Source organism: Rhipicephalus microplus, chromosome X (assembly GCF_043290135.1).
Source record: "Rhipicephalus microplus isolate Deutch F79 chromosome X, USDA_Rmic, whole genome shotgun sequence".
Classification (NCBI taxonomy): domain Eukaryota; kingdom Metazoa; phylum Arthropoda; class Arachnida; order Ixodida; family Ixodidae; genus Rhipicephalus; species Rhipicephalus microplus.
Genome location: NC_134710.1, coordinates 176,217,370 through 176,243,745, shown reverse-complemented (window position 1 = coordinate 176,243,745; position 26,376 = coordinate 176,217,370). Strand labels below are relative to the sequence as shown.

Sequence of the window (26,376 nt, the reverse complement as noted above, 5' to 3'; positions counted from 1 at the left end):
CTACGCCAAGAAAACCACTCAACACCTTTTTATCCGGTTCCCTCTTGGCTACGTGTCTCAATCACTTTCCACATACAGGGATTCGTGCTGGGGCCGGGAAATAAGAGACGTCACGATCTTTTCTTAATCATGGACACATTTAATTCAACAGCAAGTGCAAATGGCGTACACACATACTGTCCGTGAACGACATCTCTGTTACACGAGATTTTAACACATCAGCAAATACTCGCGACGCGCGAAACAGGATACATAAGCGAAGTAACGGTGACAATACAAGGGTGCCTCAATACAGAGTAAACACAGGACGACACAAATGATAAAGTCATTAATTAATAAAACCGCGCAATGTCTCAATATGCCGCATCCCTTCCTGCAAAGCTCATTTAAGTAAGGGAGGTGAAGTTCATCTCACATAATGTCCATGTAGTCGGGGCCTCGGAGTTGGCTGCTCGAATCGGGGCTGAAGGTTGGTTCCTGGCGTCGAGGTCTGATCTGTCCAATTCGTCAGCGTCTTCATCGTCTTCGCCATCGTCGCCGACGTCGTGCCTCTCGGTGATTTCCATCTTAGCCCTCTTTCGTAACGCTCCAGTCACTCGCCTCATATTCCTAACTTTCATTCCTCATCGTACCGTCCTAGCCCCAGTCGTCATCTCATCACCTCTCTTCGCTATCTCTTCGCACCGTTATCTTCCTTTCCATTCCGTCTCTCTACCATCTCGAGCTCATCGCATCGTATCTCTCTGACTCTCCTCGCTTCTTCTCGTAGTCCCTTTTCGTAGGACCCGACTCCGCCCTACCGGGGCACCTAATCAATCGCCACTATCAACGCGGCATATTTTCTTGTCAGTCGGAGTGTGTCATCTTTGACGGCCGCCCCCGCCGCCCACATCAGCGGAGAACCCTCTCCCAAGCAAAGCCGAGCAAGTAACAATGTTCAAACTCAAGCCTCAGGGAGAGAGATGGGCGAGCCGTTCGAAGACACTTTAATTACGGGCGAACAATGGTCCCGATGCTTCCAACAAAGTGCGTCGTCTGTAATGGCCAGCGTCCGGAGTTTGCAGTGTTGTGCCAAAATGTTTTCGGCTGAACCAATTGCCCCGATTTCTGGTACTTGATGAGCCGATGTCCAGAACGAGTCTCGACGTCTCCATGCAGCTCGGCGTCTCCTGCGAAATTCTCCGTAGCCGCTGCTTCTTCGTCATTCAACGCCGCGGGTGGCCATTCGCGCAGAACGCAGTATTGAGCCCTGGAGCCACGGAGGCTGACGGAAAGTCAGACCGGACCCGGCACAGGCGCTGCGGCAGGGTCGCATTCCCCGAACCAACAAAAGGTGCTCTGCTGCTCCCCCATGCCACAAATCTGAAGGGCGCGCGCGGATTACCTCCACCGTACACTGTCACACTGTCTGTAGACAACAAGGCGCCGCCCGGTCCTCGTGTTTGCGGGGGGGGGGGGGGGGGCAAGAACAGTAGAAATAATCCTTCCAGGTACTCCACTCCGGAATGCCCATTCGTTACACCGAAGGTTTTCTTTTCCTTTTTTTTTTATGCGTGGGTTTAAGAAACTAGCGAAAACTAGTGAAAGGACCGGGGTTCAGTCCGTGTTTGTGGGGACGTCTCAATAGCTACACGAGAAGGCGACAATTCAAGGAGTCCGCAGCGCTTTGTACACCACGCACGCAAAAGAGAAACGCTGCACATGCGGTGGTATGGAGATGACGCGACAGCTCAAGAAAAATGCTGCACATGCGCGACAAGTGCCGCAGCGCACCTTCCAGCTCGCGTGGTGTTCGATATAGCCGAAGGTGGGTAAAAATACCGTTCGATATAAACGTGCGAATTTCTATACTTTTACAAAGTGATTTCAAGGGGATAACTTCCTAGTTCAATATACCCAAAAATTTGATATACAGTGAAATTTCGGTATAACGAACTTCAGGTGGCCGTGGCAATTAGTTCGTTATTTTGAAAGGTCATTATAGTGAAAGCCCAAAAAATTAACCATAAATACTTATTTTCCACCTACCAAGACCCTTAAAGCGGTGGGTCCTTAAACTCATTTTTCACGAGAGAAAACAAATGCACATTTACCTAAAGAAGTCTGTTTTTTTTAAAATTTATTTACACGTGCAACATAACTTAGCAGGGCGAAGGCCTCCAGCTCATCCACATTCCTGCAGTGCAACTTGGTGGTGCAATCCACTTTCTGGCTTAGCGAAAACTGCTTCTGCTTTTTTTTGCAATCAGAGATGAACTCGTTATTGTAGTAGCACCGTAGCGCAATGGCCGACTTGCTTTGCAGCCACGATAAGTAATCACCGAAAAAAGATGAACACGACTGACAAGGCCTCCTAGAGAACATGTAGAAGTAACAAAGGTAAGAAAAACTCGCAGCATATGGCTGTCATCGTCTCTCCCGAAGAAAAGAAAGAGCTAAAAAAGAAAATTTCTCGCGTTTCGCTTTCTGCTCTCTCGCTGTTTCAGGTTTTCCGCGCCTATGCTTCCTGCTTCGCAACTGCCACTCTGCCGCTCGCATTGGTGCTTGTAAACCTGCAGCGACGGTGTTTCAACAAAAAGAAAGAAAGCAAAGTCGTCCTTTTGTTTTTTTCCCCCTTCGCACGTGTTCGTCTGCTCGCGTACCGCCCCGGTGGTAGCTACGGATTTCAGAACATGAGTTCGCTGTGCTGAGGTGTTAATATAACGCGAAACTAAATTAGCACTCGTTATTCTGAAAAGTTCGGTATTCTGAAGTATGTAGTAGTGAAATAATTTTACATTAAAACTATTAGCAGTCCGCACGAATTTTTCGAAAAGTTCGTTAATCTGATAAGTTCATTGATGTGGGCTTTGTTCTACTGAGATTTCACTGTATGTGGGTTCGATATAACCCTGTTCGACTGTATGTGTGATGATGGCAATGTAACGTTACCGAAAGTTTTTGTTTTCTATTGCGGGGGAAAACACTTCAGCTCATTTGCATGATCGCGCACTACCATCAAATCATTTCGGAACTATGACAGAAAATACGTGCTGACAGAGTGGCACACCTGACAGAAGACTCGTCAGGCTTTTGTCAATGCATGCACCTAAGTTTTTGTGGTGATCTATTAGCGAAATTCGGCGCAGCTATGCGTTACCTGCTGCGTCGTCAAGCTGAGCGACGATACGAATTTTAAGGTTCTTTCGGGTGGGCTATATTATACAAATACGCCGTGATTCGGTGTTACAAAAACGGGTTCTCTAGTCACTGCAGATGGTCAGATGGTACGAACGCACGATTGACTGTTGCACGGGAACGACACAATGCGGCTTGTCTATTGGGAGAATGCCCATTCACGCCGTGCCTCCAAGGGAATGAACGGGGCAGAACTCCCAGGAACTTCCCCCGCTTTGCCCCTAAGTGGAAAATGAGGCCACGAGGCTGACGTGCAAAAATCCGCCCGGGACGCATTTTTTAGCCACACGATAGCAGATAGCCTAATTGCTCCACAGCTTGGGCTACACCGGCTGCACTAGGTCTCAAACCACGTGATGTGAATGAGTCGCAAATTCAACATGGGGGCAAAGGCGTCGGCGGTGGCTCACGTCGGCGCAATCGCAAACTACTCGTGCAGCACGACAAAGCTCATGGCCCTGACGAGGACGCATTCATCAAGAGCCTGGTTTGGATTACGATCGCTGCAAACACTGGTAGCAGAAGAAGGTACAGCAGCAGCGAGTCCGCATGCCCTAACATGTCTCGCTGGCTTTTGTACTGCCGGATGATTTTGTCTCTGCCACTGAAAGTGCGTCCACTCTTGTCGTTTCTGCTGGTGCATCTCCCGAAACAATAATGGTTCCTGCTACACAAAGAATAAGCAGTACTCCACTCCAGCCGGCGGTGGTGGCAGCCTCATGTAGCATCGCTAAGCCTACTGCCTCGAAACTGATAATGAACCCACGTTTTTTTTTTTTTTTTTCAGGAAAGTTAGTGCCAATTTGGGGGGGGGGGGTTATTACATGGAAGAAAAAAGTCGCTGTAGTTTTTTTAACAGCAAAAATTTCGTGTGACGGCTTTGCGTGTTTTGGCCCGTGATATGCGCAACAAATCGTTTTTGTAGCCCGAAGTTCTGCTTGTTTCCACCTGTAACGAATGTGCACGGATCAATGCCGATGTGTCATCCAGGCTGGTTCCCATGCTCCAGCACATGCTGTTCGTAACCAGTCGTGTAGCTAGCGTACTGGCCGAACACGCTTTGCGCAGCAGGTTTTCCAAAGGAGTTAACGACGACGAACCCATCAACAAGAACACAGCGTCGGATGGCGGTGCACAAACATTGCGGTAGACGCTGCGGGTGCGTGATGCGTCCGCAGCGTCTACCAAAGGCATGCAGAGCATGGCCTTCGAGATGGCAAGCACGCGGCATGTTTATACGCCGTGCGCACGCCATTTTGGAGGCCACGCGTTTTGTTTTTGGTATGTTTTTGTACCGTTGTGCTTGCGTGACGCTATCGGCAGAGAGGCTTCTCCTGCATTCAACAGATTGCGCTTTGCCGCAAAAGGCGTGACTTTCAAATTTTGATTGACCTTGTCTGCGCTCACGCTGCTCGCAACTCTTTAGCATGGTTGCAAAACTATGTGTTGACTTTTATTGTGTTGTTGTTTTTGGATATAATGGCTTGATTTAACATTGTTTTGATCATCAGTGGCACTGGCTACTACTATATTGAAATAAAATGAACAAATACGTCTAAAAAAAGTTTTCTTTTTTCAAGGACTAAGGAGGGGGAGGGGGTTATTATGCAAGTTGGTTAATACACAAATGGGTTCAATACACAAGTAAATACGGTATACAGTTCGTTAATGCGCTCATATAAAAAGCTAAGATTTCCTACCGCTGTTGCAGCTTCATGTTTTGTTCGCAATAATCTCGCATATTGAAAGGAATAGGGAAATCCTGGTGGTAAAGTTGGCCAAGTTCTCCTCGTGTACTCTACGGCGTGAGCTGTACACAGCGTGCAGTTACAAGCTTCGTTTGTATCGCAGGTCTCACACACTTTAGACATGTGACAGTATTCATCGCTTTTGGTGCGAGGTCGGTTAAGGTATCCCTATATATATTCAAGTGATATCTGTTTTGTCCAGATAACACATTGCATCCAATCTGTTGCCAATGGCTGCAATTACCTTGCCTGGAGAATTGAGCACATGTTATGTGAAATTTCGCTGCCGCTTATATTGTCCATTGGTCCCATAGCAAGCTTGTTATGATGCAATAATGCACTGCTAAAACACGATGCATTATACACACTGCATTCACAAACACGCTGAACAAGAAAGTGCGCAGTAGTTGCGGCTCTGTCCAATTTCGTTGGCTGCCACACTCATTCCTGTTGGCGCTTGACATCTTTTGAGCATTTGTAAAGGAGAGTCCTTTTGCTACAGGCTGTGGTTGCAGCATCCAAGTACACATCACACAAGCCCAACCATTGCAATTCATCCAAATATGGCTTTTAAAGCTTGGTGATGCAGCTCACCGATACCGCCTTGAAACCGCCTTTGCATCACTGTGACTTGGTGACATGAAGTCAACATGTGCACCGAAATACTCATATAATTTGCACTCCGACTTTAGCGCCAACTTTCTGTACATTTTGTGTAGGATATATGTAAGAAAATATGGTATGTGCAGTGCATTGAATCTACACTCAACCCTCATTTTAACCATGTAGCATCTTACTCAAAAATAAGTTGAGTATATGCAAAAGCTTGTTGTAAATGTATATTTCTAACACTATCCACTTTTATACTATTCACTATTCTTCATTCACTTCATTATAACTGATATTTTTATATATCAGTGTTTGTTATATATACTAAGGTTTGAGTGCGTATTTCTTTCGACCTTGCATAATGTCATTGTGAATAGGACTTCACTTATGATGAATCAAGTTGTGGCAAGTAGATATCAGATTCAGGAATGCTTTCTTTTATGTTAGTGAAGCTAGTTATGTCCTATGATGCCTTATTATTTGAATATATTGAACAATTTTGGCATAAAAATGAATCCTCAGTGGTTATACATGTTGCATAAAATTTTGAATTTCACTAACAAGCTTTTAATTTAATAAATCAAATTGCTGAGTTAACTGACTTCATTGTATTGAAGTTTCACCGTTTGTGTCTTGATCTTACTCTGCTGTAACCTTGCATGAAATGTTAGCAATGCATTATAGAATGAATTGTGTCTCGAAACTTGAGTTTTTAAAATTGGTTCATCAAGAAACTAGTATGGCAGGTTGGAGTGATAGAACTCTCTCTCTCTTTATTCTCTTTTCGTCCCTTCCTTGGTTTTCAAATACAGTCCCGAGAACTGGAGATCCAGATATACTGGAAAGATTGGCGTGGCATGTGTGCCGTAAAATTTCTCCGTCTGGAAGAGTTCATTGATGATGACAGGCATGGCATGGCTCTCCATCTGGAACCTAAGGGACTTCTCTTTGCGGAGGTAAGCATTTCTGTATTAATTTAGTTTTTTTTTTTTTTTGGGGGGGGGGGGGGGGATCTTCAAGGATGAATTTCCACAGTTTTATTCACTGCGTGCTAAAAAGTATTCTAGCTACTGAGTGAAAAAAAAAAAAACAGGGCTGAGGGTCAGTTTTCTCTCTCTCTTAGCTTTTTTTGCCCCGGCTTCTCATAGAAGCTGGAGTATTCTATAAAAGAATATAAAAGTATTGTATAAAAAAGAAAGTTCTTTAAAATCAATTGCCAGTCCTGTAACGGTAATGTACAGTAATGATGGTGGACTTGAAATCAAATTTAGGGCTAAGTACTGTACTGTCTGACTTTCAGAGCCAACATTACCTTTGGCAGTTAGATTTGTTGTTACATGGCTTGGTTATGACCGGCCATCATAGCTTTTGTTCTACTGAGAAAAAAAACTATTTTGTTTCAATTCATGATTACTGTGCATAGTGTCATGCGGGAACTACCGTAAAAATTGCAATAATAGGTCATCATCATTCACCCACACTAGAATTACTGAAAACCGAAAAAAAAATTGTATCAAAAGGCACCTTTACGGTCCTGTGACTAGACTTTCAAATTCGAAGTGAAAATTTCATTTATTAATGTGCATGGTTACTTGCAAGTTTGATATGGCAGAAAGCTAAACAATGGACTCATGCATTATCACTGTAAAACGTCGCAACCATCTGGACAGTTCAAATTATGATTCACTCTGAGGTCACTGGTAGCAATCATGCCATAAGTGAAGCTCCCAGGATAAGCTCTGCTTCCTTCATCTCTAGCCTCTAGTCTTGCATTGAAACAAACTTTTCTTCCGACTTCTGCGGGTCATCGTGTCATCCATCCAAACCGACCAGTTGTTCACACTTATGTTGTGCACGCAATCTGCCAGCCAGTTATAGCTGTACATGCCACTGAGCTGCTCACATCACATCAAGCAACAAAGAAAATATATCCAGCTGGATTTGCACAGATAAAATTTGTTTGACTCTCGAATCTTGCTCATAATCATTTATGCTCGTGTCCCAACATGTTTTTAACACACTTCACACATTTGGATGCTTACAGTGGTCTACCAGATTGCTGCGTGCCTTCACAAACTCGGGGGTAGAAGTGCTGTGCCATTTTGCGCCATTTTGCGCCAATTTGACCTGCTGAGCCTAAACGGCAATTTGCGTGTGTAAGGCCAAATTTAGTCTAGTTTTATCATCGACCAAGCAGCACGCATGTGCTACACTGACGCAACCGCGTCCATATCAAATGTTCGGTCAGGTCTATTGGTTCTGTTCCACTAGTAACATCGTATTTCGGTTCATGCGTGAATCTTGTTAAGGTGGCATTTGTATGCATACCTCATTATGCGATTCTATATATGTTCTAACAGCAAATCTGTTAGCCGAATCATATAAACAAAAAAAACTAAACATCTTTTTTCAGTGGCGAAGTAATGACTGCAATAGCAAGAATTTTTAATGTTGGAATGGTAATGCCGCACACGCTCCTTTCTGTTTTTGCTACCACACCATTACGCGTGTAGTAACGATGCCTTGCGCAACCCGCGCCCGAATGACTGTGAACAATCTAGATAATCTTGGAACCTTCTGATGAAGTTACGCGCACAACGCCTACATTAGAGTTCTGGAACTTACGCGGCCTCTAGCGATAACACTGGAATCTTTGATGGCATATGTATAAATGCCGACGCACTTTGCTGCTTGGCAGATTATCGACAGCTGACAGTCTTGTTTGCTGTTATCAGTCTACAGCGTGTATTGCTCAAGAGTGACGTTTCCTTTCCCGGGCACAGTTTCACCCACATTAAAAGTTCACTCGTGAAAACTGCGGCTGCTGCCTTCGTCAGCATCGCAACACTCTACAAAATGCTGGTGTTAAAGGATAAAGATGGCCACTCCAGGGAGAAATGCTCTTATCGCACAATCTCTTCCTGTTGAGAGCTCACCACGTAGAAGAGATTACGAGCCGCGTGCTAATGCTTGCCGATAGCGCGCGCACCAGCTTATCGCAACCACGCCTTAGAATCTACTAGCCTTAGAATCTAAGTTTACCGCAGCTGCTCAAGCACCCCCCCCCCCCCCCCCTTCTTTCCCCGGGTCTTTTTTTTTTCATGCTTGTTGACGGGCGGCATGTTTTATCTCTGCTTGAGCATTCGACGGCAGGTGTAACACGCTCTGGGATACTACCGTTTGCGTCGCCCTCCAAGCGAGGGACGGAGATCCGCTGCCTCGTTTAATCTCTACCTGAGCAGCGCTCGCCACCCCAGCTTGCGCAATCTTACGCGTAGGTAGAATGTATGATGCGCGGGAATCGTTACCAACTTGTAGTTTACGCGGAACGTGGCAACGATGGGAAGAACCCGTTGAGTGTCCATATAGTTCATATCATAATAAAAAAAATTAATTGCGTGGAGAGCTCATCTAAATTTCCTCACAGTTCTCATGTTAGCTGTAGCACTTCAGTGACCAGAATATAAATTCTGTACACTAATTTTATAGAGCCCAACTGGTTTAGTGTGATAATAGTTTTTATTAGTTCACCTCTCGTCTGATTGACTTGCTGTTCATGTTGGATGCGGTGTTTTATTCACATTTTGAACATTGCCACATTTTAACATCAATTTTTTTTTTCATTCTTCCAAGGTCTGGTAGCTGTCCAGAGTGCCGCATATGTTTTTTCTTTGAGTTGCTGTGCTTTCAGCTTTGATGTTCTACGATTTAATATATTATTCAATATATTTATCAATTTGGGATAAGTCTGGTCACTTGATCAGCATTGAATGCTTAGTAAAAACCAATGAATTTTTTTTTGTTTTATGAGAAAGCGAGAGCTTTAACAGTGATGTGTGACCTGAGAAATCTGCTCCAAAACTAAATTTTGATGCTCCAAAATACATCTTTTGGTGCTCCAGAGCTGCTCCAAAACTCCTCTTTTACTGCTCCAAATCTGCTTCAAAAGACTGAAGCCTGCCTCCATCCCTGCAAACTTGATTGCTGTCTACTGGAACACTATAGTGGACTGACGTCAGCTACCGGTCATTTTCACTGAGAAAAGTACCCTAGTAGATTCATAAGACAACAAGAATGCAATTTGAGGTTGCTCACAGTACAAGGCTGGTAGTAAATGAAGGAATGCTAATGATTGCTATGGCAGTGGAGGTGGTGGACTTCGGTGCCCATAGCGGCCAGACTTCCTAAAGTTCAAATTGAGAACATGCCCAGGTGCATCTTAACTTTTAGACTGGGTGCACAAGAGCTGCTGAATCAGAGATCAAACGAGCCGGCCTAACTTGTTATGATGGCTTATATGCTCACATCCTCACATCCTACTGAAATTACTATTCACGGTTGTTTCGACTTCCTTTGACCGAAAAAAAAATGGCTTTTGCATAGAGCCCCTATTTCAATTCAAAAGCAATATTGTGCAAGTTAGTGTGGTCATTATAAATATTCCCTCTTTTTTATATGTCATACATAGCATTCGAAGTCAATTCAAAGTTATTTGATCAAAATCACTATTCGCTTCGAACTGAAAATTCACTATTCCCACAGAACTACTAATCTCACATCTCCTCGGTAGTAACAGCACGGTTGTCTGCGTTGAAAAAAAAAGCAAAACTGAACGTCGTTGGGGGCCACTTCATGTGTGTGCAGTGAAACTACGCACACAGCTTTAAAAACGCAGAGTGAATGACGCGGAGAGCGCGACACAGATATCGCAGAAAACTACTGTGTAAAACACTCTCGGTATACAACGTATCCCCACATATGTGACGTTAACGAAAAACATAACAATGCAAAGTGGCATCACACCTGTGTCATAGCGAGTGGTGTTAAGAGGGTTCTGCAGCAATCCAACAGTGGCACTGCCAACGAAAAAAGGATGTAGGCGGAGGGCGCACCCGCGCATGTGCCCGTGGCGGCAAGATCCTGCCGACTCAAGGGGCGCAGGCCCGCCTGCTCGCCTCGGGCACACCCGCGCGCATTAAGAAACGCTTGCTTTCACGTCGGAGTCGCTGGGGCCAGGAGCGCACCGCCACTGTTTCAGGGACGATGCAATTCGTGCCAGAATGACAAAATCTGAGACAATATTCGTATACTGTCTATGGCGAAAATTTGTTATACAAGAGACTCGCGATAATTCAAAATCTGATAATTCATACTTTTGGTTAATTCAAACAAAATTCAATTCAATATATTTAAAAGCCTCTTAATTCAAACCACATCATTCGGTCACTTCATACTTTTTACACTTCCATAGAAAAAAAAAATCAGCTGCTTTCCCAGCACCATTAAAAGTTTGCATGCTTATATAATCCTAACAGCCTAAAAATAAATAAGTGCCTCAGGCCTCAAGGAAAAAGGTTTTACTAGTAAACAAATGTTTGAAACGAAGCACATGCATGGTAAACTAACTGTGGTGCTTCTCAACTGGTATAGAGAGCTTTGTGCTGAAGGCTCATATAGAAAAGAAGCAGTCGGAAATTAACAATTTTTTTTGCAAGGTCTGATCAGTAAATGGCCAATAAACTTGGCCATTTACTTGTATCTCTGCTTTCTGTTTATTGCATGCAGTTATGGTTTAAAAACACTTGAAATTTTTAAATGTGATAAAATCGATGTACAATTGTAATGTGTGGTGTCACCTCACCTGGAGTCGTGTACGTATCTGAAAACTTTTGATAATTTAAACTTCTTGATAATTAAAATGAAATTCAGAGGTTCCTTCGAATTTGAATTAAAGAGAGTCGACTGTATTAAAGATGTTTTCCGCTGTTACTTTGTTACATAGAGGTTGCAAATAAATGTGTTTCTATGGAGTAACGGTGTGGAATAGAAAAACTTTGTAATATCGAGCAATTCTTTATATGGAAGTTCGTGCTAGGCAAGTCTAACTTTGCATTACAGTTGTTATGGTAAAATTTATTGGAATTCAGCCCTGTAGAATACGTTCCTAAATTATTCATGAAGATTCTAGTCGGAATGAAGTCTACAGCATAAAAATGTGAGCCTGTGTGCATACAGCAGCTCTTATTTCAATGTGCTGGGTCTTCTCATCCAATTTGGCAACGGAGAAGGGTAGGCGTAGCCCATTATGAATACACACAGCCGAGAACTGAACACTGCTTCCTACAGTCACCCTAACAGCAGGGTGAAAAAGTGGGGCCATTTTCCAAATTGGCCATTGTGATAAAAAACGAAAAGGCAGAAGTTCAAGCTTTTAAACCATGCAAAAGTGGTGGCACGTGGCAGTGAAAAGAACAAGAAGCCCTTGCAAACATCAGCATATTTAGCATGATTTGCACCTTTCTCATCGTCCATGCTAACTAAATTACTTTCTTGGCCAATCTAGAACACTACAGAACTGTAAACGGGGGTTGTGTGCTCCAGCTGACATTTTGACAAGCGGTCTTGTCTTCCTCAATGCGAGAACAGAACTGTTCTGTTCTCACCTTGAAGAACATAAGTCTGCTCGAGCACACAATTCCTATTTATTGGTTTTTTTGGCCAAGTAGTGTTGGTAAAACACAGATTAGGCACTGTAGCTGCCAAAATGAGCAATTTCCTTTCTCTTCTTTCTTTTTTGTTTGTTCTTCTTTTTTTATTCTTTATTCTTGTGATCCCTTGTATGTGCACAGTGTTTTCTATGGTGCAGTTCATGCAAAGTGCGGTGAGCTAGAGTGCGCTTATGACAAAGGAAAGCGTACTGATTTTTTTGGTCATGTTCACAGTAGTTTTCCCAAAAATTTGAATTAAGTTGAGTCGAGTGTATTAAGGATGTTTTCTGCTGTTACTTTGTTATATAGAGTCGCAAATACTTGTGCTTCTATGGAGTAACGGTGGGGACCAGAGAAACTTGTAATATTGAGGAATTCTTTATATGGAGGTTCGTGATAGGCAGGTCTAACTTTACATTACAGTTGTTATGGTAAAATTTATTGGAAGTCAGCCCTGTAGAATACTTTCCTAAAAAGTGAGTTCTTAAAGATCAATTGCCAGTCCTTTCTAGGTTGGCCATTTTTTATATCTTTGACCTGCTCCTGTGCAAGCTTACGTTTCAACTTTGTTATGCCGTCTTTTCACACCTTATTTATTTTTTCCAGATTAAGTTTCTGAACCCAATGATCTCAAGAAAACCGCGTCTACAGCGGCAGCGAAAACTTTTCATTCACAAAGGTAAATTTTTTATTTTTTAGGGGGATACAGGGATTCAAGTGCTGTGCAGATTGTGCCAGTGCAGATTGTTTTCATTCACAAAGGTAAATATTTTTTGGGGGGGATACAGGGATTCAAGTGCTGTGCAGATTGGGCCAGTGCAGATTGTGCCATTGCATGCCAAGCTGCCAGGATGGTGCTTCAATACAATTATTTTCCTAATTCAGGCAGTCATACACAGTTTCAGCTCAGGCTACACTGATCGTAGAGATGCTGCTGGTTTAAGACGCGCTGTACCAGGAAGCACTGGCATTGTTAGCCCATGGAAAAAGGAAACACTGGCCTGCCATTCATAGGCTATGGCTCAGCCCACGCTATTAGGAAAGGTCTACAGGAAATGACTCTGTAGTAGCCATATTGACTAGACACTGTCACAAACACAGTATTAAGGCATACTGTTTGTGTTGGATGGTGAGTTTCCCCCCCCCCCCCCCTTTTTTTTTTTTTTTGCTGTCTTGTTAAGGTGAATAGTGTTTTTTCTAATGATTCTAGATAGCTGGTCAGAACTAAAGTGTAAAGTGTGGAATAGGTGCGCATTCAGATACAATGTAGTGGATGAAGTGTTTTGAGTGATCGGTGAAATCGTGCTAATTCAGAACAAGACTACTGGTGCTACAAATCTGCTAGTCGCCAAGGTGATCAACTAATCTGATCACAAAGGGAGTGGCAGCAAAAGACAAAGTTGAGAGTAGGAACATTTAGCTGCAAAGTGCATTAGATGTGATACAAAAAATTTAATTTGTCGGATCTTCGGTGCACAAATTAACTTCGCAGCATTCTTAATAATACGAGGAAGCTGACTTCATGGCAACATATGGGGATTTCTTTTTCCACAGATTGTAGTGGCTTGCAGGTGATAGACTGTTTTTTCGTGGGCGCCGCCATCTTGCTAGTGGGCGGCTCTTTTCTGATCTGGCAGCCAATCTAGCATGCCGGATGCTTAAGCGTGCGGCTGCGGTTTCATCGTATTTTCTCCTTTAACATGGTTTCTTATGCGGTGAATTTCGACTGAAGTGATGCAGCTTTTCTAGAAAATTAGTCTGAGACGTTTTGACAAGGTTGAAGTCGTTGAGAGTGAATCGTTTTATTATACAGTGCCACAAACGAGTCTGCCTCTGTTCATGCAGTACATTCATAGTACCGACTTTCTGCTCGAAGAATGCATTGTATTTTCTGGTATTTCTTTTCCAGAATGAGCTACAACACTTCGAGAGCATAGTGAATATCTTTCTTGAACTGTGGTCATTCGCTTTTCTAACAAGATTTCTTTATGCCACTCCGTCGCATCGGCTACCGCTCTTGCATGAAGCCGTGCATTGGAGTGTGGTGGTTCGCCTTTATTTCATGGCACTGACAGTTTTTGTTAACTGCGCACTAATTGTGGTCTAAATTGTTTCTGAAATGTGAAGAAGTGACCGTATCTTGCTCGCTCGTTTGTTTTTACAGGTGTGCACTTGAGTAAAGTTCTTGCATCAAACGACGCTGACGTGCCTGCGCCTCCCCTGTTCATCTTTTTTTTTAATTGCGATATTTGAGTGACTCTCGGTGCCGTGGGGCTGTTTATCGGGGGAAATTTCGTCATCATTGGAATAGCTCTAGACTGCGTACCTTCCGTTCATAACCGAGGTTGAGCATCGGTGTTGAATTCGTTGAGGTTCGTCTGCCTGAGAAGAAGTGCTCTGAACATACACGAGTACCCGCGGAAGGTACAAAGTTTTCCTGTTTAAGTTTGCAAGCCATAGAAGTCGCTGTTCATCGTCAACAGGAAAACGATGCAACCACAGCCACAAAAACTCCACGTCTGGTGATGCGCATGTCATATTTCTTTCGACGGCACTTTCCGTTTTCTGTAGTTGTTACTGCACCCTAAAACAGTGCAGTGGTTCCCTGATGACCAATTCTTAGCCATCATAGCAATGAAGAAAAACAAAATCCGCAGGTTGGTTTAATACACGGCTAATTGCCTGATAACGCCACACATACCAGCATCAACACACACACTCCACGCCGTCATCCGCATACCAGAGAGGAGGAATGCGTTTGTTGCCAGACCGGACCCCTTCGCCCGATGCAAAGGTTTATATGTCTGTATGCAGGGGTTTGCATGCAAACACTGCGGAATCAGGGCGTAGATGATGTATATATAAACATTCTGGAAGAAATCTACAGGGGATCAACTGCTACCATAGTGCTTCATAAAGAAAGCAACAGAATACCAATCAAGAAGGGTGTAAGGCAGGGGGACACAATATCCCCAATGCTATTTACCGCGTGCTTACAGGAGGTTTTCAGAAGCCTAGAATGGGAACAGTTAGGGATAAGAGTCAATGGAGAATACCTTAGTAACCTGCGCTTCGCCGATGACATTGCATTGCTGAGTAACTCGGGGGACGAATTGCAACTCATGATTACGGAATTAGACAAGGAGAGCAGAAAGGTGGGTCTTAAAATTAATCTGCAGAAAACGAAAGTAATGTACAACAACCTCGGCAAGGAGCAGCGCTTCGAGATAGGTAATAGTGCACTTGAAGTTGTAAAAGACTATGTCTACTTAGGGCAGGTAATAACCGCAGAGCCAAACCACGAGATTGAAGTAACTAGAAGAATAAGAATGGGGTGGAGCACATTCGGCAAGCACTCTCAAATTATGACAGGTAGATTGCCACTATCCCTCAAGAGGAAGGTATATAACAGCTGTATCTTGCCGGTACTTAGCTACGGAGCAGAAACCTGGAGACTTACAAAGAGGGTTCAGCTTAAATTGAGGACGACGCAGCGAGCAAGGGAAAGAAAAATGGTAGTTGTAACCTTAAGGGACAAGAAGAGAGCAGAGTGGATTAGGGAACAAACGGGGGTTAAGGATATCATAGCTGAAATCAAGAAGAAGAAATGGACATGGGCAGGGCATGTAGCGCGTAGACAGGATAACCGCTGGTCATTAAGGGTAACTGACTGGATTCCCAGAGAAGGAAAGCGGGTTAGGGGGAGACAGAAGGTTAGGTGGGCAGATGAGATTAAGAAGTTTGCGGGTATAAATTGGCAGCAGCAAGCACAGGACCGGGTTAACTGGCGGAACATGGGAGAGGCCTTTGTCCTGCAGTGGACGTAGTCAGGCTGATGATGATGATGATGATGCAGGGGTGCGTTACAGTGTATCAATGTAAGCAGCACATCTCATAGAAGACTGTTCTTTACTTTCTATATATGTCTACCGTGGACATATATCAAAGTAGTTTCTGATTGCCTTTTGTTTTTTAATGAATCAAATGGTTACTGCACACAATGGGCCTATGAGCACTGTGAGAAGGATTCATTAAATAAAAAAATTGGGGACCCTTAACTACACTTGAATTGAATTGAATTAAATTGAATAATTGCGATAGCGATATTCTGTCTCCACTGTGCACCTAGGGAACGCTTTTTACTGTATGATTTTACTCGTGGATTACTACAGTATAATTTATGAAGTTGAAAGTGGCTTGTGTCGGTGAAGATTTCGCATGTGGCTGCATTCGGTGTAACAGGTAGCATTCTTAAAATCGTGAGCTATTATGCGTCTGAAATATTTTCGACCTTGCTATGCACCCACTACATGGTCTTAATGGAATATGCGTAGTAACCTGTGTGCCTTTTGTAAAAACGTTATTTTCACTGCATTTCAAAGCATACTGGCAGCTGTGTGGTAGAGCACCTCTGCTTGGTGCACAAACAGCCTGGGTTCAATCTTCACCCGGTATCGGAAAGTTTTTATTATTTATCTTATTTGCATCTTTCGGTCCCTGACAAAATAATTTTTTGCTCACAATCAATGACGACTGGGCCGGAATTTCTGCTAAACGACCTCTTTAATGCTCGCACGTTGAAAGCGTGATGGCAAGCATTAGTTTCCATCTGCTTTGCATGGCGTCTTTCTAGCCACACTGCACTCTCCCATATGCAGGCAGAAAAGACCCCTTCTATGAGGAGAAGTCAACTTTTGAGAGGGAAGGCCAACCTATAAATTCTTAAAATAATTTCATGCTTATTAATAAAGTTAGATATGTGGAGTGTTCTGGCTCTTTTCGTTCAATGTATCCATAGATTTTCTTATGCATTGATGTTAAAAGTATTGTTCTTTGGTATAAAGGACCATTCAATTTACCTGAGTGCAATAATGTCTAGTTTGACTGTACCAGCAGAATAGGTTTGTACACAATCGTCAAAACATATTGCGAGGGTCGTTCTGGTGCTACTGTGTGGCAATAATATTTTCAGAAAACATTATTATACACAACACAGTAAACCTTCAGACACAAGAGAATGAGAAGTTAAAGGGGCCTGCAACACCAAGTAATTATCAGCCTCACTATTGTAGCTTATTGCCTCACAAATTGATTGCCACTCAGATTTTTCTAATCCATCAAGTATGAACAGAGTATCAGGGACATATCACACACTTTCTAAGCTTTTTTCCTTTCTTCTTGAAGCAAAAGAATGGAAGAGGTGGGGGGTACATTGGGCAAGAAGCTAGGTCAGTGCATGTCATGACCTTGAATACTCTTTTTTGCTCCTTCTTCAAATACATTGGCTCACTTTCAGTTGATCCGGAGCCCTCCACTACGGTGTCTCTCATAATTATATGGTAGTTTTGGGACGTTAAACCCCACAAATTAATCAAATCAATCAAAAATTTGAAGTAAACAATTACTAGGGTTTGGACATTGGATTCGGTTTGTCAGGTTCTAGTTTTTCAGTGATGAAACATTTTTCTGTACACTTTCTATACTTGCGGAAAACTGTTTTCGGCAATGAAGTCAAGGCTTCAGAAACAAATCATGCATAACCTACCATCAATGAATCGAGTTTCACACTTATGTTCATATTTCCTATGGGTATATAAAAATTGCTCCTTTATTTTCTCTGTGTATCTCATTGAGACAGAACACAGTGCACATTAGTGAGATATTTTTATTTATTTAATTTTATGCATTGTCACTGTGAATTTTTGGACACGTGAGAAAGTCCCACTTTTTACGTGTGCCTCAAACGCAAAGCAGAGTCTTCGTTGAAACAAACGCTGATTGTTAGAATTTACCACTTTCCGTAGCGGTAAGAGGCGTGTGCCAATAGGGACTACTTCGCTCTGTCACGTAGCTTTTCGCCAAGAAAAGTTGTTCAAAAGTATAGTAAGTTTTCGGCATTTATAGTTGGTGTTCTAAAATATGAGCCATTGGGTCCCTTCTTCAGAGTTGCCCCTGAAGAAGGGACTGAATCGATCCCGACATGGCTGGGTCAGCCTTTAGTTTTTGATTTTAAGACTTGAAACTTTGGACTAAAAGTGGCCAGAGAGTTTATATTATTTGTATGAATTATCAGGATAGCTCTGCTGTTTACCTAAATGGTGTTGAGTTGTTTGGTAATGTTAATTCACACAGTTTTAATTAACATATGTATGTGCCGATTCTCAGTCGCAGAAAAATTTATTGCTTCCCGTGCATCTCACTGTGCTTTTGTTTGCAGATATATGTTCAAAGCATATCTTTTGTGGCTCTGTTAAATATACCCATTTCATAATCAATTTCCAGTGTCATTAAAATGCCTGATGTTTTACAGGAAAGAACTTTCTCCGGCCAACGCAAATGAACATCAATGTGGCTACTTGGGGCCGCTTGATGAAGCGTGCTATGCCTCCTGGCTGCTCTGACCCGGTGACAACGGTCAGCCCTCCTGACGCACTTCTGTCTACAGGTCAGATGATTGCTTCATGTCATGGAAGCTTGATAATGTAGCTGTGTAATGTACGTTTCTAATTTGAGAGTACTACTGCGCGTAGCTTATTTGCTTGCATTGTATGGTTGGATAAAAGCTCCTTTGTACAAACCTCAAAATAATATTCTTGTAATAAACAAACACGTGAAAAATCTGCGGTCTAAAACCCCCATGTTTCAGTGTTAAATGTTTTAGCACTAAGAATTTCATATCACAAATTGCTTCAAAATATCAACTGAAATTTTATACTTTCTTATTTAGTGTAATCCTGGTTATGTGTCCCCAAATTTTCCAATATCAAGTTTTACAAGTATTTGTGGTATAAAAATTTCCCATTGAGGCTTTATACGAAAAACTTTCGTTATACAGTAAAAGCTCGTTAATTCGGATTTCACGGGACCGGAAAAACTGTCCGAATTAACTGAATGCCGAATTAACGAATGAACAGGGAAAACAACATTTAAAATCAAGCTGCAGAAGCATACCTTTTTTTGTTGAAGTATTTTGTAATTGTCGTCTGCATTTTTGCGCGGATTCCGGCTGACATCATAATTTTTCTTAACTGTTCCAAATGGCCAACAGCACGCAAGCTGTCGGGAGTGTTCAGGCAAGCGTCTTCTAATATTAATAGCGCCTCCGAGACTTCCCGTGAGGTGCAATGAGGTCGCGGCTGTATCTCCTCGCATGATTCTTCTTCGGAATCGTGGTCTTCATGGGCGCCCGTGACATCATTAATAATCTCTTGATCGGTCAGGAGACCACTCGTGGCGACACCATGATCAATCGCGATGTAGTCCTGAAAGGTCACATCTGTGGGAAGGACAGCATCGAAAGTCGGGCAGTTATCGTCGGTGGACTCTGCCGCTTTTTCGGCGTAGCCATCACTGTAGCGCACAATGGTGGTGGCATGCAAATACGGTCACAATGGAAGAAAAAGAGAACTCCGCAAGAAGAGATGGTTCCGACACGACAACACAAGGGAAAATGGCGTCGGAGGCGCTGAGTGGAGAAGAAAGAAGACGTTAATGACGATGGCGATGCCACTCAGGTTTCGGCTTCACTCCAGTGGTGCCAGCGCTGCTTTATCACACTTTTGTGTAGCAGCAACCGTCAGCATTTGTCCGAATTAAGCGGTGCGGAGCCGAATCCCGACGAAATAACGAAGGTTTGGTCCCATATATTAACATGCACTTTGGCCGGGACAAGTAGAGCCGTCCGAATCATCCGAATTTCTGAATTAACGGGTGTCGAATTAATGAGCTTTTACTGTATAATGCAAGATGGTGCGCTGCCCATTTTGTACGACGACCTGCACATAACTGGACGCATTGTAACATGCCACTAGCCTCCGTGCTTTCCCTCTTGCATTCATGATTTGCTGTTGTCCTATATTTATTATTGCTGCACACTGCTTTCTCTTAATTTCCCTTCCCCTCCTGGTGTTTTCAACTTCCACCTGCCTGCCTTGGTCCACAATGCTATGGCCAGTGTCGAGTCACAGGGGTCTCCTGTCGACTCGGGCTGCGCTTCCTCCATGTCGTTAAAGGTTTTTGTTTGTTTGTTTTGATTTTGTCTGCACCAATGTGAGTTAATTCTTTTGCTACCTCGTCTATTTAAATTTTTCAATTTAAACGAAGCATTTCAAGCTTAAATTTTCGCGTGCTTGCGGAGTTTGCGGGTGCCTAATGCAACCTAGGTAAGAAAGTAGGAAACGCATGAGATCCACCTTGTTTTGGTTGTTTTTTGCTTCAGGGACGTTCACTCTCGCACCTAATGTTTCGGGTTGTTGTGCAAGTGCGCCGATTATGGCATCATTTTTCCGTGTTTACATTCCTAGAAGACAATGCGTTTCTCGTGAATTGAGCGCTTCAACAGGAGATTTTGAAGATGAAATCAGCAACAATGAGCCTACACATCGAATTTAAGCACCGATGACGAGGATGCGTCAAGTCAAGCCGCAACATCGAGCGAGTGTCTGTTGTATGTGGGGTGCACATTTTGTTGCCTAATTAGTAGTCACGGTCGGCGGAGCATGTACTTGCAGAAATTTTACTCATTTTGAGGGTCTCGACTTTCTACGGACATGATTCTTTGCCGGCATCTATCAAGCGTGTGCAGTTTCTTTCGAGACGAAACCCTGGGGTCGAAGTCGGATGCGCTTTCCAGAGTAACGCATTGCACTTCGTCCAGGTCGTCAATTTCTTGCAGCTGTCTTTCACTGCACAGCTGACCAGCATGATCTGCGACTACACCAACAAATAGGCGAGGATGCATATTTTAGACAGGCAGACAGACATGAAAAAAGATGATTCGTGGAGGAACTTCAGTCCAGATCAAGCAATGAAGTGCATTTGAATCCTCATCAATATGGGAATTGCTGAATTGCCTCGCCTTCATCTCTACTGAAATACCTCAAAGTTATTTTCAGGCCTCATTCCTTTGAAGATTATGCCCAAAAGCTGTTTTTTTTTTTTCCATTCCTTGCTTTTCTAAGTGTTATGGACTCTGAGCAGACAGACGCCGTCTGCGATGGCAAGCTGCACAGAATAACCCATCTACTGCCGCACCCTCACTTTTTTTTTTTTTTTGTGCAAGGAACAGTTCTTGGCAATCATTTTTGAAACTTGTACAACCTTTTTGCAACATAAGCTACAAATTGTATATCTTGAATTACTTTTATGTTATCCTCGTTTTAAAGTGTTAATTGTATAATCACTGTACCTTTTCAATATAAACATTGTCGTAATGTGTGTATTAAATATATATGCAATGTGTATGTTATTGGACAGAACATTCTTTTAGCCACAGTTTGGTGCCAAAGGATTTAAATAAGGCATTTGTATGTAGCGGCAAAAAAATGTTTTTTACACGTAGTAAAAACTGCCCCTTTTCCCGTGGTAGCGAAAGAGTTGAGGTGTTTTACCAGTTCTGATCATAGCAAACAGGACTCAAAAAAAAAATAAGTTGGAACTGAGCCATCTCTGCGTGTATCCTGTAATAAGTGTAGCAATTGCAAGATGTGATGCACTGCTTTAAAAGCTAAGCACTTACATTTGGGGATCAACTGATCATTCACGAAGGAGCCATGGAGTAGTGTGGGCCAGCATGTTAAGCATTATTTTCTCACCTTAAACACCTTGTAAATTTGGTTCAGTTTCTGGGAGGCAAAGAGGCAGATGTGTTATTAGTGTGCAGCAGTAACTGCAAAGTCACTTAGGTGTTGTGGGGGAGATGGCTGTCAGAGTGTTAAGGGTGCTACGTACTACATCCGGGAATGCAGGCATGGCAGCACTTCTGATGCTGTCCTCATCTGTGGCAACAGCCAACGTTCTGCCTCTTGTGGCAACTCGCACAATACAGGGAAACAAAGAACAAATGTGTATGAAGTCATATACGTTTGTGTGATAGCTCCAAATATCATGTACATTATGGTGCTGCATACCTGGACGTGCTTATTCCATACAATCTGCATGCCTTTCAATGTATAATCAGTGAAACCTTTGTGCATGATCTTGTGCTTCGCATACGAGCATTGAGAACATCCTGAGCCAAGTTGAAAATGGACAATTTATTTTAATAACAGGATATTAGTGTTGAACTCCAGCAGTGGAGTCGGTACAAGTTTTTCTTCACAATTTGAAGAAAGTTCATTCCAAAGAGAGTGAGGGTGGGTGTCTAGCATTCCAATGAGAATGTCTTAGTGGATTCAGAGCGGGAGTCTCCGTGAAGCAAAAAAAGTTGCTCACTCAAGAATGGCGGAGTGGACTTGAATCTCATGCGATGCACTTTCTTGAACACATTTGCCTGCGCCAACAATATTGTCATGTGATCGGGACGTCGACGAAGGAAGTGGACTCGGTTTTGAGGTGAAGCTGTTTATTCGGCCGAACTTGCGGCCAGGAAACTGAAGGTCTGATTAATAGCGACACATGGGCTCTGATAGTGGGGAACAGAGCATAAGCCGTCGATCGACTCACAAGCGTTGAAGCAAGTCGGCATTCATACACTTGCCATTAAATATTCTAGCATTATCTCTAGAGCCGGCATAGGTTCTAGAATAATCTGTAATGTTCATGAAGTGGGTGTAATCTTGATGATCTACTGCAGTTCTGAAGCTGCTCGAACCCTGTAGGCGCAGTTTGCGCTGAGAATTACTGACAGTGAAATGGGGCGATAACAAAACCTGAGGAGGGATGTGGCACTGTTGTTTTGATTACATGGACAACTTAACAAATCATGTGACATTGCTTCCGCTGCTTGATATGAAAGCTCCAGTGCCAGCAAGAGCAATCCATTGGATAGCAACAGCAATGCCAAAACTGCCATGTATGAGAGGGAATTTTACAGAAATTGACTGGAAAAGGAATTAACTACTGTGAAATCTCGATACTACGAATTAGAAGGGACTGCGGAAAATCGTTCGTTATTTTGAAACATCGTTTTAATGATAACATAAAAATTGGCACTAAAAATCGCAAACGCAACAAACGTCACCTACCAACCTTTGCTAGGTGCATATCCGCAAACGCATTCTTTTATGACGATTGAGAAAAGACACAAAACGCAAAATATCCTGGAATGATTCCACGTTTATTTATTTTTTAAAGTCAGTGATCCTGGTATGGCGGGTGCCACTCAACTGCTGCAGGACGAACGCTTCGAAGCTGTCCACGTGGTTATGCTCTTAGTCGGTGGCATTGCTGCACCTGCCAAGGTAGGTGCGCATCTTTCGCATGCATTTCATGATGTCGGCGTTGGAACAAGATTCTTTGGCCTGGCACACAGGCGCGGTCTCAGCATCATCTTCGTCATTGGCATCCTCGTCACTGGCGTCCTCGTCACCACGAACGATGCTGACGATTTCATCGGTCGTCAGTTCGGCTGACGATGTTATCGGACATCAGTTCGGACTCCACAAGGTCTCCACAATGTTACCAAGGCATCCATCCCAAGTCTTGCAGAGACTTCTTGCCACATGCTGCCCGCGTCGCTTTCCTCGCTGCCTTGTTCGGAGTCTGCTTCGTGTGGAATAGATACTAAGTCTGCCTTCCTCCAGCAGTTCTCAATGGTAGTTGCTGTAACATTTTTATGTGCCAATTTTTATCTACCAAGGCATGAGTACAGAATGCATTCAGACTATGCTTCTGGTGCATTTTGAGGTTGTCTTCTTGCATCTTCTGCAATAAAAATGTGTGCCCACGTTTTTTCCTAATTTCTCAAAACGACAATTTTCATGTGCCAATTTTTATCTAAAAGCCTTGGCAACCATTCCTGCGGCCTTTCGCACAGTGATTGAATTAGGCAGCTTCACGGACTTGCCGTGAAAGTGTTAGTGCAGTGTGAAAGGTGTGGCGAGATCGTGAATGAATGAACTCGCCCCACGCGAGTGGCACGAAAACGTGCAATCTGTTCGAACTGAATCTTCTCGCTTCGAGAACGATGGTGGCTACCGGCAACGGCCCAACGAAGATGAACGATATTTTTGCAACAATGGGCATCTCGCACCACGGTATGCATCACAAGACGTTTCAGTGGCATTTGAAGAATACGTTAGCACCCGCTGCAACGCAAGCGGCTGAGTCCGCTATGAGTGAATGTGCGGAAAAGGTTACTACAATTTATGATGAGTTGTGCTTCAGCCATTGGTGCATTATTGCCATTAGATACGATGGCATGTGGAAGACTCAAGGCCATTCTTCCCACATCGGCGTCGGCGCAGTTATTGAATTATTTAGTGGCTACTTGGACTACATCGTTCTTTCGTACCTTTGCCTAGGCTGCGAGGTAGGCCCTAAGCCTGGGAATGAGGGCTATCAAGAATGAAAGGCTAACTATAAATGCCAAAAAAAAAATACGAACAGTAAAGCAGGGCAAATGGAAGTGGAGGCGGCTCTAATTCTATTTCAGGGGTCGCTTGAACGCCACGGCTTGCGCTACACAACTATGCTGTCTGATGAAGACTCTCAAACCTTTTGCGCCATACAAGATGCCAAGGTGTATGGTTACATTGACCTGCAGAAGGAAGGCTGCATAAATCATGTGCAGAAACGGATGGCCACAGCATTTAGAAATCTGGTACAGAAACAAAAGGCAGTGGGAAAAGAGGCCGTGGGGGGAAAGGCAGACTCGCAGGTGAGGTGATCACCAGGCTGAGCACATATTATGGCCGGGCTCTGAAGTCTCATGAATGTGACGTGGACAAGGTGCAAAAGGCTGTGATGGCCACATATCGCCACGTCGCCTCTCCTGATGAATTCTTGCACCACATCCTGTGCCCAGCTGGTGAAAATGCCGCAAAAGCAAAGGGTTAGCCAGACCTCAGACATGCTTTCAATCTACCAAAAGACATGGCAGAGGCATTACTACCGGTTTATACCCAGCTTTAGGAAAGGACCCTGCTTGAGAGGTACAAACTGGGCAAAACACAGAACTCTAACGAGAGCCTGCATTCGGTAATTGGAGTTTGGCCCCCAAGGATCATCGTGCGTATCTGTTCGCTGTTGAAGCAGCTCGAACAAAAAAAGAACAGCCTCTTGGGAACTCCAGAAGCTAGTGAAAAGGAGGCATGAGCACAGAATGCATTCGGACTATGCTTCTGGTGCGTTTTGAGGTTGTCTTCTTGCATCTTCTGCAATAAAAATGTGTGCTCACGTTTTTTCTTAATTTCTTAAAACGACAATTTTTATGCGCTTCCATGCCGGAGCAACATCTCTTGTTCTATCTGGGTTATCATTGCGATTTCTTGTTTGTTTCGAAGATAAATGCAGGGAAAGTGTTGTAAAGTAACTTTTAATATAATAATTTTGTGAGAAAGTTCTTAAAATGAATCTTTTGTTTCAAGTGTAGATGGGGACATTTTTGATGTCATGTTAAACAGCCCACAACATTGCTTCGAAACAGCCCAGAACAATTATTTGTACTTTATTGTACACTGTGAACATCCTGAATTGGTTTTCTGGGTTGCACATCAATCTGCAAGTTACAGTTAATTAGCTAATTAGGTCTTAATTGAGAAAGTGGCTGTTCATTATATCTTTGAAAACATTTGTCATAGCAAAAAAAAATTAAATTTTTGAAATAAGCAGTAAAATCTACATCAGCTCTTCAAATTTGACTGAGGTACTGGAAAAAAAAAATAAGTTTTTGAAAAGTGTAGCATTCCGCTTTAAATAACAATCGAGTGGCGTTGATGGTCGCCTGAACAAAGACTGCCAGGCTAAGCCAGCAAGCGAGGCTCAACTTGTCTAAATCACTGAACGGGGGTGCAAAAGCAATAGGAGGCGCTGCAATAGCCTAGGGCAACGTATGTAAAAACGATCCGAAAGCTTTGATGATGATAATAGTGCCACATAGTATAGAGCTGGGCATTTGCCGTATTTACTCCCGTGATCCTTTCACTCGCATAATTCTCGCACCCTCCCTCCCCGAATTGGCCAACAAAAATACCATTTTTTCTTCCGCGAGTACTGATTATCGCACTCGCGACAATTGCAGCAGTAATGTCTACTGCTTTCAACCACTGATGATAACTCACAGCCTAGCGCCATCTCTTAAGAATTATTCATACTACCAACGCATGGAGCCCTAATCCAATGCAAGCAAAAGTGGCAAGCACCCGTTGTGGCGTGTTAGTAAAGTCCGTGCAGCGTGTGGTAATGCGATGTGTTGATATAAAAGCTACATGGCTGCTTTTAGGTTGAAAGCGGTTGACCATGCATAAAACAATGATAGGGTTGGCGGCAGGCCCTTCGGAGTTGGCGGGTTTTGTGTTCGCTACTGGCGACGGCGACGGATGTTCCGTGCACCTGAGTGCAAAATAACCCCCAGCTTGAAGCGGAACTTCTTTATTATGTCAAGGGTCTCCACACGAAAGCCCTTGAAATAGTAG

At 43.3% G+C, this 26,376-nt stretch overlaps 1 protein-coding gene and 1 long non-coding RNA gene across 8 annotated transcripts in view; one reads left to right on the top strand and one right to left on the bottom strand.

The window, feature by feature from the left end:
* The window catches only part of LOC119177210 (uncharacterized), a 183,129-nt gene that overhangs the window by 19,802 nt on the left and 136,951 nt on the right, over positions 1–26,376 (bottom strand). The window lies entirely within an intron of this gene.
* Positions 1–26,376, top strand: part of Pkn (serine/threonine-protein kinase N) — a 186,581-nt gene that overhangs the window by 81,687 nt on the left and 78,518 nt on the right. For all 7 annotated transcript variants that reach the window (XM_075878269.1, XM_037428622.2, XM_075878263.1 and 4 more), the window contains 3 exons: positions 6,347–6,490; positions 12,629–12,701; positions 18,333–18,467. In XM_075878269.1, the coding sequence (XP_075734384.1) occupies positions 6,347–6,490; positions 12,629–12,701; positions 18,333–18,467 (352 nt within the window). The remainder of the gene's footprint in view (positions 1–6,346; positions 6,491–12,628; positions 12,702–18,332; positions 18,468–26,376) is intronic.